Here is a 17,921-nt window from a genome sequence, read left to right as displayed (position 1 = left end):
TCCAGCACTTGTTGTTAGAGGTCATTTTAATATGTGCCATTGATATGCAGGAATGTAAAGTCATTGTGGTTTTAACCTGCATCTCTGTTGCTGGAAGCCATGATGCACGTTCTTCCATGCATCTGCTGATCTTCTGGATATCCTTCCAGATGAACTGTCTGTTCATATCTTCCGCCCGTATATTAACTGGGCTGTGATTTTATTTATTAAAGTTAGGAATTGTCCTTGCTAATTAAACGTTTGTACCAGGTAATTACCACTGTATAACAACCACTGCAAAACTTTGTGGCTAATCCAACTGCTGCTTATAATTCTGTGGTTGGTGACTTAGGTGGGACTTGGCTGGGGTGTCTTTCTTCTTCTCCACGTGTTGTGGGGTGTGCTCACTTGTGCTTTTCTGGTCATCTAGTGAGTCAGCTGGGGTTTGTCTGGTTCTGGATGACCTCACTCAATTGTCAGGTTGGCATGCTGGGGGCAACTGGGTTGCATGTCTGTCATCACCTAGCAGATGGTCTGAGCTTCTTCACAAGGAAGTCAGGTTCCAGAAACAGCAAGAGCAGCAGCCCAACACACAAGCATGTCTAAAAGGTTTTTCTTCTGTTATGTTTGCTAATGTCTTGCTTGGCCAAGTGTGTGGACTTCATTTCTTGATGGAAAGAGCTGCAAAGAATTTGTGACCTTTCGTTTGTTTTTTTTTTTTAATTTTTTTTTTTTAAGATTGATTTATTTATTTATACAAGCACTGGGTACAGTCAGAAGTGCGGGAGGGTGAGAGAATTCACCAGAGCCAGAGCGGGGAGCAGAACAGGCAGAAGGACCGAAGGACACTGCTGAGGGGAGCAGCGGGCGGCAGGAGAGGTCTGCGCGCCATGTGGGACCCTCCTCCGGTGGCCAGGGAGCAGCCGGGGATCGAACCGGCGCCGCAGAGGCTGCGGGCAGCCTCGCAACCCAGCGCTGAACCGCTGCGCCACCTGGGAGGCCCAACCTTTTGTTTTTTTTAACAATCGATCACAATCTTAAACCGAAATATGTGAAGAAACTGCATACACACACACACACACACTCACACATATATATGTGTATACATATGAATGTATGTTTGTGCAGATTGCAGGAGGGGATGTAAAAAACAGAATCAGCTTAGTCATCCTCTGTCACTTCAGAAAATGCGCTGAGGCCCCACTGAAGTTGCCCACTCGGGTGATAAGGAATGTCCAGGAGACTTCTTTTCTCCTTCATGATGTCTTCACAGTTCCGTGTAGCTTGAGCCTTATCTCTGCCTTGCTTCAAGGAGGTTTCATTTTCTAGTTTAAATTATTAAAGTATCTATTCTACTAGTATCCTAAGTCACCTTTCCACTGCTTCATGATAACTTAAATGAATAAATGCATATTTTTAGGGATCCTTAATATTTGTTCAGTAGAGGAAATTGGAACAAAGTTCAGGATTTACTCAAATAATTGAGTTCTGAGTCCAGTTGGTTTGCATTTTGAATTCTTCTTTGTAATACAGCCACCTTGAAGTATGCCTCTCTGGCAGCTGATTTTCTCCTGGATGTTCTCTAGTTGAAGTCATGACACAGAAATCGTCATATACTGCACGACATGGTCATACACTGAATGCCATCGTCCTGAGGTGTGGCGGCCGAGTGGGAAGTGCCTGTTTCTAAAATGTTTCTGCACGACTGTGAGAAATTCCCATGGCATTCAATGTCTTAAGGATGCAGCATCTGCACTTGAGATTGGCAGGGACCAGTGAGGGGAAGGGTAGGGGGCTGTCCCTTTGTGCCCAGTGAGAGGAGAGAGGAAGTCAGTTTAGCTGGGGGAGGACATGTACGCCTGCCTCGCAGATTCCACGTGTTAGAATTTTTAGGAATAACCCCAAATCACAGGGTTTTCTTTTCCATTACACAAAATACTTTGGCACCAAACTGTATGTCCATGAGGCCACCTCTGTTCATGACAAGCCGCACCACTTCTCAGATCACAGTTCCCTGTTTGGGTTTGGGAAAATGATTACAGACTGGTCTGCCATTTAAAAAATATTTTTGTAATGAAAGCTCTTTTTCTAACTTTACTGAGATCTCCTTGACAAGCGCTGTTGTGTGGGTGAAGGTGTCCAGCGTGCTGACTGGATACACCAGGACACTAGTTAACGCCTCCCTGGTTACACTGCAGTGAGAACATTGAAGACTTACACTCTTCACGACTTGCAGCGCATAATCCCATGTTACTGGCTATAATCCGCATAACTACCATACCCCAAGCTCACAAGTGGAAGCTGTACCCTTTCCCCAGCCTCGCCCCATGTCCCCCACATCCAGCCCCAGGCGACCCCCATCTGGCTCTCCATTCTGCGCATTCCCTCGGCCACTTTCGGACATTATTCCTTGTAGTGAAAATATTCTCAGAGGTCAGAGAAGCTGGATCACAGATGTGGGGGAAAAATTGTGCCTCCTGCCCCGAATTTAGACTTCTCGTGTGAGTAGGGGTAGATGACTCCCGTCACACGTGAGTGAGTCATCGTAGCTCTTTGGCACGTCTGTGTCCTTATGATTACCTCGTTGGCTTTCCCTTTCCAATTCCACACTGGCTGCCAGTACCAGACCCCGTTACCTTGCTTTCTTCCTGAAGTAAAACCTCAAGGGGCTTCAAAGCAGCAAGAAGCTGTTTGATTTATTCCATGTGGCTGGTGGGTCACGGCTGTGGGTCCCCCGGTGGGTCCAGTGTGCCGTGATGGTGCGTCTCCTGCCTGTGTGGTTCACGGCTGGTTTATCGATCGCCGAGGCCATGTCTTGTGTAGAAAAGCCGCATGACTGTGCCATGCCTGGCCCTGGCTAGGTGGATGACTCCTACCGTGTTCTGGCATTTCTGAGAGTCGGGAATTGTGGGAGATGTTGCGCTTGGCATTTCTGTAGCTCAGAGGTTCTCAGAAGCATCAGAATCGCACGTAGGGTCTAGTAACTCACAGAGCTCTGTCTCTGTAGGTCTTGGGGCCACTAGGAACTTGCATTACCAACAAGTTTCCAGGTGATACTGATGCTGCTGATATGGGGACCACACTGAGAAATATAGGTCTGTGATGAACACAGACACAAGCACTTTTGAGGGCAAACGCCTCGAAAGAAGCCACAGTAGTAACAGAGTAAATGTCAATTCGAATGTAACCAATGGTTTGTGAAATAAATGAAAAAGAAGTAAATATTAAAAAAAAAATTTCTGCTGTTCAAGCTTTCCGAACCCCTCTTTGTTAATAACATCTACCTGCTTGTAACTAGTTACCTAGGTTTTATTTTCTCTGCCAAGTGCTTGATCTTAGACACTCGTCCTGTGTCTGTGACCAAGATGGTGTCCATTTGGTACACGCCGCACCCAAAGCTCCCTGTTACATAACAGCTAAGTCCACCTTTTCTGTTCAAATGCCCTATCCCTCTCTCCACTTCAACCATAAATGTGCTAGAAAATCAATTGAGACTATGGGATTATTATTTTTTAAAAGATCTATTTTATTTATTTATGCATACAAGAACTGGGGTGTAGGCTAGAGGTGCGGGAGTGAGAGGTTTCACCAGGCAGATCCACTGAAATACACTGCTGAGGGGAGCAGTGGGGGAACAGGAGAGGTCTGGTGCGCCATGTGGATCAGCTCCCTGGCTGGGGATTGAATTTATGCTGCAGTCACTGCGGATAGCTTCCCAGTGCTGAGACATAACTCCTTGTGCCACCAGGGAGGCCCGAGATTATGTGATTATTTCATTAATACATTTTACTTATTATTTATAAGTAAACACACCTATACAGTACTCAATCTTGAATCTTGGTGCTTTAATCACAGTGTTACGAGCATTTACAACTTTAAAAATAAATTTTAGAGACTGTCAGTCAGGAAAATAGACCCCTTCATAATAGGCAATTTTAACAGTAACTGCTATATGTTTTGAGGACACATTGGTGAATTTGGGGGTGAACTGAAAAGAAATATGTGCATGTTGGTCTTTATCACTGTAGGACATTTCTCCTTTTAGGAGTTTGCATCCTCGTGTCCCGTGTGTTTCCCGTGATGACACACAGCACATCTTCACATCGCTCCTCTGTGGCCAACCCCCGAGCAACATTCTTTTTCTTCTTCTTCGAGCTGGTGCACATCCTGGGTACAACCCACCCTCTAGTGGCCAAAAGCACCGTGAAAACAAAAAAAGCCTGAGACAAGGCTAAGCAATTATGGAGACACTGATTTTTTTTCACATGCCTAGTTTGTGACCTGGTTCTAAAGGCAAATCCAACACAAGACTTGTAGCAACGTTTTCATCAACATAAGTTAGAAAAATTCCCCAAGGGTGGATAAATTTAAGGCCAAAGCACCATTTAGTACCGGTGCCGAGTCACTGTCGAGCTCTCTTGCTGTCTGACGCCTCCTGCCACAGTCACGCTCCCCCTGTGTTCCACCATGCCTGCCCTCCTTGTTCTTAGCCGGGTTGGCTGTTTTTGTTTTGTTTTGGCTTATTTTTTTTTGCAAGAACCATCCAAATTATTTATAGCTGATCAGCTATTTAACAGTTATTTCTTTCAGCTATGAATTAATTATGATTTAGACTTTATTAATACATTGAGACATCTCGGAATTTTTACCCTCTCTGCATATCAAAAGGACAAGTCTCCTTTGAAAAAGAGTTGTCTTAATGGCATGCAATTTAGGATGACGACTGATGCCAGTATTTTAAGCCTCTTCTTTTACGAAGACTAGATTCTTCTATTTTCTAAACACAGTACGAAGCGCCTCATTTTTGTTCCTTCCTCCTAGAAAATAATCCCTAACAAAGTCAGATTTTTTCTAAGAGCACCGCCGTTCAGGTGCCTGCCCCTACTTTCCCTGGGCATGGAGCCTGCCCCGCCTTGGGGTAGTCAGTGCCCCGAGGAGTTGTGACACCCCAAGTAAGAAGCATCGTGCTATCACCTCCATTGTGCAAAACTGGAAAAGTAGAACATGTGTATTAAAAATAAAATAAAATTCCTTTCTTTCACAATGCCCCACGAAAACCACATTAAGTTTGGAATCTTCCTTCCCAAGCATTTTTTATTAATACTTGTGCAGGGCAGATGTTTGTGAAGCAGAGAACCCTTGCTGGCTCTCTGTGGGCAAAGGTTATTGTGCCCTCTGATTCCACGTTCCCAGCCAATCAGTTCCCCCCTCTGGTGGAGCACCTTCCCCGCTCACCAGCCGGGGGCTAAGGAAGTGAGGTCGGGCAGTTGCCAAAGAGGAGACACAGCAGACGTTGAGCAGTGAGTCAGTTTTACTGTCAAGCAGGAAACAGGACCCTGCACAGAGGTTAGGGCAGGACGTGAAGTCAGCGCAAGGGCCATCTCCAGGTCAGTAAACTGAGCTAAACACTTTTCCATATTAGAAAAATCCAGGTATTTGAGCATCTGGCGGGTGAAGTCTGGGCTCTGCACTGAGGCTGGGGGCAGGTGGGGGTTGGTGTGGGGGGATTGGAGCTGGGGAAAATGTGCTTTTATGGTGAATGGTCTTCGCTGCCCACTGGAAGGAAAGACTCCGGATGGTGGTGTCCTCGGGGTTCCCGGCAGCCCTGTCAGAACTTGCACCAGGCCACGCTGAGGGACACACATGACAGCACTAGGTGCTCATCACAGGCCAGTGCCTGGGCTGCTGCTTTCCTGGTCTCTGCTTCTGTAAAGCCAAGCGCATGTCCTCTGGAGGGTGGGGCAGGAGCGGCTCTTCTAGAAGTGCCCTTGTCAGCACAGTACCCCGGAGATGGGACATGTCACTCATGGCGTTGAGCCAGTGGTAAGCGTGGATGGTCCAGAGCTCCTGCCATCAACTCTCTCAACTCTGGAGGTTGTCACACAGAGTTTAGGGAAACAAAATCAGTGATCCCACACATTTTATTTGAATAAGGGGTAACTTGAGGAGCAAGAATCTTACACTATCCCTTCATCTCTCAAACTTTCTAGTCACCCCCCCACCCCGCCATCTTGGTGACCCTTCAAGATCAGCATCCAAGGTCTTCATGCTGGTGGTGAGGGACCCACTCTCTGTCCATGTTGTTCCATGATGTCCTGGAGCAGTTTCTCTTTCTCTAGTCTTGGTGGGTGTTTCTTATTCCGTGTTTTTCCATCTCCATCTTGACACCTGATGGCATCTGCTCCCTCTTCCTCTCTCTTCTTCCCTCATGCTTCCCTCCCGTCCTCACTAGTCTCTCCCTCTCTGCTTTTTTCCTCTGCTTTCCTGCTGTCTTTTGTCTTCTAACCAAGACTGTCCTTTTAAAACCATGCCTGAAGGCATCCCGTCAGTCAGGAGTCCACGGCAGGGCTTCACTGTGGCCACTGTTCATTAAAATCAATGTAGATCTTTTCTTCTAATTGCTTCTGCTTTCCTGGGAGTGACTGTCCATTCCCTTTGTTCTGTTGAGATCTACTTCCAGAAAGAGGTTCCCTATTCCCTTTCATCCCACCCCACCCCAACCCCTTCCTATTAATGCGATTATGTTGTATTTGAGAGTGCTTGGTCCACAGAGGAGACCTCAATAAATGCCAGTCCACACCCCACCCCCATTCCTTCAGGAAGGAATGACAGCCTCTGTGGGTCAGACAAGCCAGGGACCAGGACTCGCTGCACCCTTTCAGATCCCATTCATTACCTAGTAACTTTTCCTTGGCTTGTGGCATATTCTCTAGCTGGCACCTCCACTACCTTCTACGTAGCTGCCTTTCCCCTGGGACTCTTGCAACAGTCGCTGAACTGATACCTGTAGGCCTTGCCCCGCCCTCCAAAGCAGCTGGCTCACATGATGGAACTGAGAGGCATGTCTGACTTGGTCGCCTCTCCCCTCCAGATGGGCATCACTGGGCCTGGCACCTGCCTGCCTCTTATTTGCTCTTGGTCCTTTGCTCTGCAGAAACCCTGCCCTGTCCATCTCCTCAATACGGGGCTTCTCTGCACACACTGTTTACCTGCCTTAGATTTTCTCACCCTCTTCTCACCTCCTGATACTTCCATGCCCCTCTCTCAGCTCGCTGTCCCTTCCGTCTCTGGAAGCATAGCCTCCTCCTCCTGGCACCCCAGACCCCTCCATGCACCCAGTGCTGATTTTATATTTATTTTGGATGGTTATTTGCTGTCTTCCTTGTTTCAGAGTCCTCAGCAGAGATAAGCACCCCCCATTTCTAAAACACCCTCTCAAGGCTGGTACGGTCCCATCAAGAGCCATGATTTTGAGGGTCTCCAGCCACCTTCTAGTCTTGTAATCTAGTCGGTCTTGCTCTCGGAGGACTTGGCCCTGTTCACCAGCCCCCCAGCTCTCCGTTCCTCTCCAGGCTTCTATGCTGCCTTCACCATGGACATTCCTCCTGTCCTCCTGCCCCCAATGTCCTGATCAGACAGACATCTTGTTCTCTGCTTGTCGCTCCCACCTCGGGCCCTTCCTTTCTCCTTAACATGTTCTTTGATAAAAACTTTAATGCCCCCTCGAGGAACTAATCACTAAAGTGTGATTTCTATGCTGTTCAAGCCACCAGGTGCGTCCCAAATCAAGCATATCCCAGATCCACCAGTGAACACCTGCTGGTCCCTTGGTCAGACTTGCTTGTGCTCAAGTCATCGTCTTCTGCTCGCCCAGCCTGCGTGTGGCAGCCACCTGCGCTTGCTCACACCCGCTGCCAGTCGGGGCTGTGCTCTGTCCTTTCTGAGGGAGGGATTGGAGCAGAATGCTCAGAAGCAAGACTTGCAGGGACAGGAGGGGTTGTGATGAAGATCAGTGCCTTGGAAGGGACCACTCTGACCCTTCTTGTGTTTTATTTCATTTAAAAAAAATTTCTTTGGACTAGCCTAATTTTTCTAGCCCCTGGGCACACTGCCTTGAGCTAATTTGTTTGCCCAAATTAATTACCAGCAGGAGGTGGTAGTCTCTTTCTCACAGAAGCCTTCTCTTTTGGAAGGAATGTCTTTTTGCTCCAACAGTCCGATTTAGGTTCTTTGGCACCAAGTGTAAAGGGTGCCTTGACATTTCCATGAAGACATTTAAATGTTACTGTCTCTGAAGAAACAGTTTTAGAATATGAAACCTTTATCTTTTTTCCCACCAAGGAAGAAAAACCTCACCAGCTTAATTATCTCTGTAAAATAACTTCCTTATTTGCTTTTCTTGTTGCTAGAGGAAAAAGATAATGATACAGTTTTCAACAATGAAAACAGTCCTGAGAGATTTCATGAAATTTGTATTTGATTTTGTCTGTGTAAATAACACCTCAATTCAGGGGTCAAAGATGTTCGTAGGGTTGTGTTTTATCCTTTCAAGTTGGTTTTTAAAAGATCTGCTGGAGAGCAAATGCAAAGGAAAATTACTCCTTGTTGCTTCACACTGAGAAGAAACCAACAGATACTTACCCCCTCTTATGGAGATCTATGTTTTTGAATTTTGATAAAAATCACATGGCATGAAATCTATTCTGTTAGCAAATGAAGAGTACAGTATTGTTAACTATATATGCATGGTCACAGCCAGATCTCCCTAGACCATTACTAGCCTGTTGTATACCTTCATTCAACAGCACCTCCAAGAGATCCATTCAATAGCACCTCCTTCACCCACTTCCCCCAGCCCCAGGCAGCCACCATTCTCCTCTGCCTCAATGCCTTTGTCTAGTTGAGATACCTCATGTAAGTGGGATCATAAAGCATTTGTCCTTCTGTGACTGACTTATTTCACTTGGTCTATGGCCTCAAGGTTCACCTATGACAAGGTTTCTTTCTTTTTTAAGACTGAATAAATACCCAGTAGAGGGAATGTAGATTATATGGTAGTTCTGTTTTTTGAAGAATCTCTACACTGTTTTCCATAGCAGTTGCACCATGTTACCATCCCACCTACAGCGCACAAGTGTTCCTAATTCTCTACATCCTTGCCAACAGTTGTTATTTTATGTGTTGTTGTGTATATATATATTTTGATAAATGGCCCTCCTGCTAGATATGACTTGGTATCTCCTTGTGGTTTTGCACTGCATTTCCCTAATGATTAATGACGTTGAACATCTTTTTGTATACCTGTTATCCACATCTATTATCTGACCCATTCATAAAGATCAGTTCCAAATGGATGAAAGACTTAATGTTGAAACTGAAACTATAAAAATGCCAGAAGAAAACATAAGGGAGAAGCTTCATAACATTGGTCTCATCAGTGCTTTCCTGAATATGATATCCAAACCACAGGCAACAAAAGCAAAAACCAACCACTGGGATTCTATTAGACTAAAAGGCTACTCTGCCTCAGAGAAAGGAATCAGTGGTGTGAAAGGCAGCCTGTGGAATGGGAGAAACTCTCCAAAGTTTTTGTAAAAAGAAAGATTTCTGTTGAATCTATACCTGTAGGTAGAAAGCTTGTTCTATAAGGGGCCAGAGAGTAAAAATGTGGGGCTTTGCAAGTCAGATGACCTTTGCAAGCACCATAGCAACCTCTTCATCAGGCCGTGGAGTGGGAAAGCAGCCACGGACTCCACATAAGGAATGGGTGTGGCTGTGTCTCAGTACATCTGTATTTGCAAACAGAGTGCTGCATTTGGCCTATGGCAGTAGTTGGCTGATCCCTGGTCCCGAGTGGGTTTTTTCCATCTGGTTCAGTTAATTTATCTACTGCATAGATTTTTGTTGGTGGGAACCATCCTGTGCATCATGGGATACTTAACTCTGTCCTTATACCAGATGCAGTAGCAACCCTGCCCCTTCACTCTCCCTGTGATAGCCGAAAATGTGTCTAATGTTACCATCTAGTTTCTGGAGGTCAACATTGCTGTTGATGAGAACCTCTGAATTAGATGATTGAAATAATCTGATGAAGAATAATCAGCAATGTTTCCCTAGTGCTACAAAAATGTATAAGATGGAAGAATTGAAGACCATGGTAAAACCATGGAAAAAACAAAAAACAACAAAAAAGGAAAAACCATTTGTAGCTTGAGGTTTTTGCCAAGGGGCCATTATCATGGTCTCCACTTGGGAAGTAATTCAAAACAAACTGAAATGGCAACTGAGTTGAAAATGCTGCAAACATGAGCTTAGCCTATTTTTGTGATTGGCATAAGAAAAAGCAGCTCTGCACATGAACACATCCTAGCTGGACTGTCTGAGTTTGAGGGTTGGCTGTGTGCTGGAAAGATGGAAAAAAAGCTAGTAGTTGTAGTTTCCACTGAGGCAAGGGTTTGTTTTTTCTGCTTATCTGAGTTCTAGAACCAACACAGGCAGGGTGATTTGTGAAAGCGCTCACATGTTCCTCATTGTTTGGACGGGGCCAGGCAAACATGGCCCGATTCACTGCGCATTGGCAGTAACATCTGTTTTGAAAGTTAAAAACAGGATGACATTCATGAGCGAATCTCAAGGAGTGCTGTCTTCTTGTCCTTTAGAATCAACACCTGTTTTGCAAACAGGAGAATGTCTCTATCCTCATGGCTGTTGCTGTGTATGTAACCGTTACAAATTTTATTTTATTTATTTATTTTTAAAGATTTATTTATTTATTTATTTATACAAGCACTGGGTACAGTCAGAAGCGTGGGAGGGTGAGAGAATTCACCAGAGCCAGAGCGGGGAGCAGAGCAGGCAGAGTGACGAAACACACTGCTGAGGGGAGCAGGGGGCAGCAGGAGAGGTCTGCGCGCCATGTGGGACCCTCCTCCGGTGGCCGGGGAGCAGCCGGGGATTGAACCGGTGCCGCAGAGGCTGCGGGCAGCTTCGCAACCCAGCGCTCAACCACTGCGCCACAGGGGAGGCCCACAAATTTTAAATAAAATCTAAAATTTTATAATTTAGATAGCCCTCATTTTAAATAAGCACAAAAATACCCCACATTTTACCAGAAATGCCAGTTTAACCTTTTTAGCTGAGTTGCTTTCCTTGACTTGAAGAACAAAGAAAATACAGTTCTACAGCTTTTTTCCTTTAATAAAATTCTCTTTGTTTCGCTATGTTTTTCCAATTGATTGGAGGAAGCATGTGGTTCACATATCTGGGAGGAGCTATTTGTCCTGGACTGGAGGTCCTTCCCTGTCACTGTTGCCTGTGGCTGCATGGACAATGTGTCCAGGTGTCCAGGTCATCAGTACATTATTGGCCATGATGTATTAATAAGACCTCTGGTGGATGACCGGGATCTTGGACAAGAGTGATCAGAACACACGCATCATAATTCCCCTGGAAATCAACATTTCAGCTGGATACCAAGACCATCTCCTCTTTCCTATGAATCCTCACCCACTGTCCTTGTGGGTGGGGCCGGTGTGGGTTTCAAGGGAATGCCTTTGACACCTTGTCTTTCATTCTGTCCATCAGGTTACCACGGCCTCTACTGTGAGGAGGAATACAACGAGTGCCTCTCAGCCCCCTGCCTGAATGCGGCCACCTGCAGGGACCTCATTAATGGCTATGAGTGCGTGTGCTTGCCAGAGTACAAAGGTGAGCGGCCACCTGGTCTACCTGGGCCAGCGTGGCTCTGGCCGACTGCATGGATTTCTCAATGTAAATGTATAAACCTCTAATGGGAACATGACGTTGTTTAGAATGGATATCAGATATGGGAAGTGGGATGATTTATGGGACAAGGGGACCAATTTGCAATTCTCAGGTTTCGTCTTGGTAAACTGAACAAATATCTCTTCTTCCTTTTCCCTTTTATATCCTCACTCTTTCACTGTTGAATGTATAAAAAGCTGGTGATGAAAAGGAGCATGAAGTGGACTGTCAGACATATCAGAGGACTTGGCTGGGACACTGTGGGAGAGGGATTCGAGCTGTTCTGTGAGAGAGGATGCTGGGATTTTTGGTGAGGTAGCGGGGAATCTCATGGGTTGGCAAATAAATCAATTCTCATTGAATGAGTTAGGTGGGAGGGGAATATTAGTTCATTGGAGTGGACATATGTCAAGTAACTCTGGAAAAAACAGACACCAAGTGAGTATTTATAATGCAGGAACTCAGGTCTTAGCCCTTATGTGTATTAACTTATAAAACCCTGACAATGACCTAGGGATGGGTCACATCATCCCTCAGGAACCCACCAGCGTGGTCTCTAAGGTCCTCTCACCTGCCTTCCTGAGGGACTAGAGCCACCATTTGTGAATGGGAGGCTCCATTGGAGCCCCCGATGGTGCTCCCCAGGACAGCATATCCATCAGCCCCTGTGCACGGTTCTCTAAGCCACAACTTCAGGACTGGGGTTAGATTTTTTTTATTCTTTTGTGGACTCTCTTCATAGTTTCTCACTTACCCTCTTGCTCCCACCTGCCTCCCTTGCTACGATCCATCTGCCTGCTAACCCTGCCTGGTAGCCACTGTGGCTTCCCTGTGTGTGGACCCACCTTTATGGAGTGGTTCTTTGGTGAACCTCTGGAGTTTGTAGGCCCGATGGATGAACGTGGGCAAGGCCCTAGATGGAAGGGCCGAGACTGGGCCCGATCTGTGTTATGTCCAGCAGACTGGCTGCTCTTTTCAGCCAGAGGCCCAGTTAGAACCAGACTCCACTCACCTTCACAAAGGCAGATGCTGACTTTCTCCACATGAATTTTAGTCTCGGACTAGCAGAGCTTTGGGAAGTGTTGTAAATGAGAAGGAAGGAGCAATGAATCAGGAGACCAGGGGTTTAATCTTAATTGTGCCACAGATGGGCTGTTGGGCCTGGGTAGACCTGTTGTACGGACTTCAGACTTTCCTTTATCTGTGTGAAGGAAGGCTGCTTGCAGGGGTTTCAAGAATCTTCCTTGGCAGGATTAGTCATAAATTTGGTTCAAGAATTAAAAATTCCAAAAATCTTTAGTTCATGATAGAATTTTATGAAGAATGTTGTAGCTTGATAAGTGACAAAATCATTAACTGGGTGTCTTCTGAATATGCTCCTGGCTTTCTGTTTCTGAGACAGGGCTATTGAGAGCATGACTAAGAAATGAAAATCACAATTGCATATTTGAGACTCACTGCTGTCACCACACACTCAAAGATTGGGATCTTAGCCTTCTTTGTGCTGTCTTCTTTTTTCTCACTGAGTGTTCCTATATTTTCCTGCTTCCTCCAAGCTCCTATGAATTTTGGCACTCTTAGAAGGTACTGACTTCACCTCCATTTTATGGAATAAAAGAGAGTTTGTCATTTGTAAGTATTTTCAAATTAACTAATGTTCTGTCTCCTACAGCAGTGGTTTCTCAAATGCAAGTCTGTATCTGAATCTGCTGGGGGGTTTGCTAAAACTTAGCTGGGCTCCACCCACTGATTCAGTGCATCTAGGGTGGGGCCCAAGATTTGAATTTCTGGTAAGTTCCCAGGTGGTGCTGATGTGCTGGTCCTTGCTCCGCCCTTTGAATACCCTGCCCTGCACACCTGTCTGAGCCACAGCTACTAAGACAGTCTTTTCTGTTTGCTGACTGTGTGTGCCTCTTCATGCCTGAGGTTAGGCCTTCCTTATTTGCTCTAGATTCTACCACTTCTCTGTTTCTGGAAACTTCCTCCACCAGTTGCTCACTCTCTGCTGGGGACCACTGAAGAAGGCGGATCCCTGAGGGAATCTCAGACACGAGGGAGGATTTGGGGTTTTAGAACAGAGGGTGGGTGCAGGATTCTTTGCATACAACAGGATCAGTCATCCCAGAATGAGGACTCAGCCACCAGCTTTGCACAAGGACTCTCTTCAGCGGAGAGGAAGTGCATGCTGTCTGTGTGACCCCATGAGGCAGAGGGCGCTGATGACCTCAGGGATACTCAGCTGTCCTTGAAGAGAATCACCTGTGGACTCAGCTCGTCCCTCCTGCCTGTGTGGCCGGTGGAGAGAGGACTCTCCTGCTCACGCCGACAGGGCCCCAGAATCCCTATGGACAGCACCCCAGCTGACCCGTCCAGCACCAGATGTCCCCTGATGCCGATCTCCAGTCTGGCCAGTGTGTGCATCCTGTATCAACAACTCAAAAAGAGGGAAAAAGTTAGGAAATAAAACCAAAACAGCAGCAATTACCAACAACTCTAGACTCTCAAGTAAGGAAGTTTTAAAAAAAGTGATGTGTCCTGCTCAAAACTGAATTTTTATCTGGGAAAGTCCAGCAAGTAATTTATGATAAAGGTAAAAATATAAGGAAACAGAGACCATGAGGAGAAAGTGTGATGTGTGGGGAAAAGATCCAAGAGCTCCCATTTCCGTGGGGACGCTGGATGCCACCAAGGAAGAAGAACACACAGAGTTAGGGGGTTAAACCAGACTTAACTCACTCTGCATGTCTGTGAGCTGAAGGCAGCTAGAATTTTCAAGTGAAATGGCCTTGCCAAGTGTCAGAGAGACTAATGAAGGAGATGAATGATTGGAGAATTTCTGGTAAAAATTTACAAATGCAAGGATAAAGAGAAATGCTTTTACAGAAACCTACAAAGGGAGTACAGTTGAGAGAGAGAGAGAATATGACTCAAGTAATGGCTTTGCTCCTCTCAATAAAAAAACAAATTATTGGTGGAACACTGTTCGGACTTTTCAATAAAAAGGGCTGGTAGTTAAAAGACAGTGCACATTTGAGGGAAAGATAAAGATATTTGGTCCATTTAGGAATGTTGAAAACACAGCATCATGTACCTTCTTTAAAAAAAAAAAATTAGTTTAAAAAGTATCCTCATGCAATTGTAATTAAATGAGAACAAAGATAGCCAGATAGGACAACATGGAAAACAAGAGGGAGAGGGTTGAGACTTCTTGAAATGTCGGGGTAAACCTAAACGCATATGCCATGTGACTGTCACAGTGAAGAAAAATCCCTTGAGGGGAAAAAAAAAAAGTCAGCGTGCCTGCTATACTCATTTTATTGCTGCATGGTGGATTGCTACAAAATAATGGATTAGGACAACACTTGTGTTATCTGACAATTTAGTTGATCCAGTCATGGCTTAATGAATTCTTTGCTCTGTTAATGTAAGGCTGAATCAAGGTGTTGGCTGGGCTGAGTAAGGAAGGAGCTGAGAGTTAAATAGGGAAGGATCAGCTTCTAAGCCCCCTAAGTTGTTTGTGGAGTTCATACCCTGTGGTTGTGGAATTCCTGACAGCTTCCTGAAATCAGAAATGGTGAGAGTATCTCTGCTGTTTCAAGTTTATAACTTTAGCAGAGGCCTGGATCCTGTTAAAGATCTCACCTGGTTAGGTCTGGCTCACGTAGGATTAACTCAACTGATTAGGGACCTAAACTGCATCTTTAAAATCCCTTAACTTTCGCTCTATGCCACATCCCTTTCTCCTTATTCCCCACCTTTTCATCTCTCTTTCTTTTTCAGCCAAGTTTCCTTAGATTTGGTATAGGGAACGCCTCTATTTCCTAAGTTTTTATTCTCTTCTTCACTCTCTGCTATTTGCATCTTATCCCATACCGTTTCAGGAAAGCCTGTGGACCTAATTGAAGCCTTCCACCAATCTCCTACAGCCTCTGACTCCCAGTAATGGCCCCTTCGCCATAGCAGTCACTGGATCCCTCTTGCTTTAGCTTCCTCAGCTCTGTTGCTTCTCCCCCACCTCACTCGAACCTTGTCCTCTGGGCTCCACAAACGCAGGTGGTGCCCAGGCGTTCCTTCTTGGCGCTTTCCTCTCTCTTCTCTGCCATCATCCAATCCTGTGACCAGACCCAGGTCTGACATCTTGATCCCCAAGTAGACAAACATTTTCTGAACTCCACCAGCATTTTCTCTGCATTTGCTCCGACCATTATGATCAGCCTGGCAATCGATTCTTTCTGGCTTCGGACTTCCCTCTCCCTTATGCTAGATCATAATCTGAAGGGCACGGACTTTTTTTTTGTTTTTTTCTCTTTTAATTCTCTGCAGCTCTTGATATGGTGGCTTGCACAAAGGAAATGCTCATAGCTCTTTACTGGAATTGAAGCTGCTGCTTAACATACTAATTAAATCAAGGCACCAACTTGAACATTTTCCCAGTAAGTTTCCACTGTGAACCAGGAAATTGTTAGGAGTAAAATGCAAAGAGGGTCTCAGAGCAACCTTCCTTCAGACATACAGAATCACTGATGCTGCTCTCAAAACTAGTTCATCAGAGGGCTTTTGAGACGTTGGTGGGTGTTCATAACCTCATTTTGTCGAAAAATCAAGTGCCAGCCCCTATTGTGTTGATTTTTATTTCTAGCAGAAATTCTATGATCAATGTGTCACCTGGGATTTTGGGGGTTGAAAGTTAGAAAGAAAATATTTCCATTTTTAGTTCTGAAGATACAGTAATAGTAAAAACATAGATATTTGAAATCGCTCATAGCTTTACAACAGAACCCAGCGGTGTGCCATCAGAATTGTTTGTATCCTTTTTAATGCCTGTGTCTTTACAGCTATAATTGAGAGTACTTACAGGTTTGTCTTGTCCCACTCACATTTAGCATTATGTTGCATTTGTCCAGGTATTGCTGGGATGTCTTACTAGTTCTGCCTTCCGTGGCTCGGTGGTGTTTCCAGGAGGGATTACTTATCCATTCCCTGCTATATCTGATGTGAAGCGATTATAAATAATTTTGGAATGAACATCTTTATTCATATCATTTTTTAAATTTCTGGAGTTTTGTTTCGCGGAGGGGGTGGGATGGTTAAAAGTGAAATCTTTGGGTTATGAGTCTGATCACCTTGTCCATAATTATTTATTTTAAAAGTCTATAGAAATTTATATCAAAAGGATTTACAGCTTTCTTTGTGGGCTAGAATTATTTCGTCAGTGTAACCAGTGAATCAGAACTTAAGTGTTTTGTGCCCCTAACCCTTCTCAGACTATTATTTAACTGGAAGGGTAGCTGAGCCCGGCACACACAGGGGAGAGCGAGGTCCAGATGTCCGCTGTCATTTCTGAAATAGTTTGAACTCCATGAGGGATGAGATACTGGAAAAGTTTACATGGAGGAAATAAATAGCTCTGAAAAAAAGTAAGATGATGTCTTAAAGCAAATACTAATTCAAAGAACACTTGTGGTTAATTTTTTTTACCTGGCTTAATTTTCCTGGAGCTAAAGTAATGATTTTTCAGTGCTCAGAATATTAGTTGTGACCAAGTTGTGATGACAAGAGATTTATAGCGGGTGCAAGCCTCTTTGAATTTTGCTCATTTTTAATTCTAAAAGTAGCTTCTATAAAGAGCCATGTTGGAATGGAGAGCTTTTCAGAAACATTTCCTCTCTATCCCTTAATATGAAAAGTATGAATTTTTATTAGTTTTGACTGAATGACAGTTTATTTTTGCTTGAGACTAAACATAGGTTTCGTAATAGTGCGTGCCACGTCCTTTGCCAGTGGGTGATGCTTGTGCCGTTCCAGACTTAGTTTGAAGCACGGACCTGGTTTCCCCGGCAAAATAGGGTGTTTGTGAAGTGGATTTGGAACGGCTGCTCGCTCCTCTGGCGGCCTACCTGTGCGTCAGCCAAAGCGCCCTGGCCGGCACCTCCTGCAGGACGGGCCTCTGGGGTGTTTCTGCTATTTCTTCCACTCACAACATGGCCCCTCAGATTGGGGGGCATCAGACAGGAGCCCAGATAAGTGAGGGTCTCACACAGTGAACTCCGTGACGACGGCAGGCATCTCAGTGTGCTCTTTGCCCACCCTGGTGGAAGAACTTTCCCTCTGGGGAGAGTCGGCTCTCCCGAGAAAGGGCTTTGGAGCTGGGCATGGACAGCACTGCCAAGTGAAGACCAGCTTGGGGCAGAGGTGAAACAGGTGTTCTTGTCAGAGGGCAAGGGATGTCGCTCCTCGGGTTGTGTTAGGGCCAGGTCCTGGGGGGCAAGGCAGGAGGGCAGGGCCCAGGGGCCTGAGGAGCAGGGAGTAGGGCTGTTTTTTTTTTAATAATTTATTTTCTTGCATCGTTGCTCACTTTTGGACAGTGTTTGATGTCCCCCCCTCAGGTGGGGTTCCCA

General features: G+C 45.3%; 1 protein-coding gene across 1 annotated transcript in view; it reads left to right on the top strand.

Annotated features, from left to right (window-relative positions):
- DNER (delta/notch like EGF repeat containing) overlaps nucleotides 1-17,921 on the top strand; it is a gene marked incomplete at both ends in the record, with an annotated part of 252,537 nt that overhangs the window by 208,858 nt on the left and 25,758 nt on the right. The window contains one exon of the mRNA XM_084235240.1: nucleotides 11,344-11,466. Coding sequence (XP_084091366.1) covers nucleotides 11,344-11,466 — 123 coding nt within the window. The remainder of the gene's footprint in view (nucleotides 1-11,343; nucleotides 11,467-17,921) is intronic.

The sequence above is a fragment of the Talpa europaea genome (genome assembly GCF_964194135.1).
Source record: "Talpa europaea genome assembly, chromosome: 1".
NCBI lineage: Eukaryota > Metazoa > Chordata > Mammalia > Eulipotyphla > Talpidae > Talpa > Talpa europaea.
This window is presented reverse-complemented; position numbering and strand designations above follow the sequence as displayed.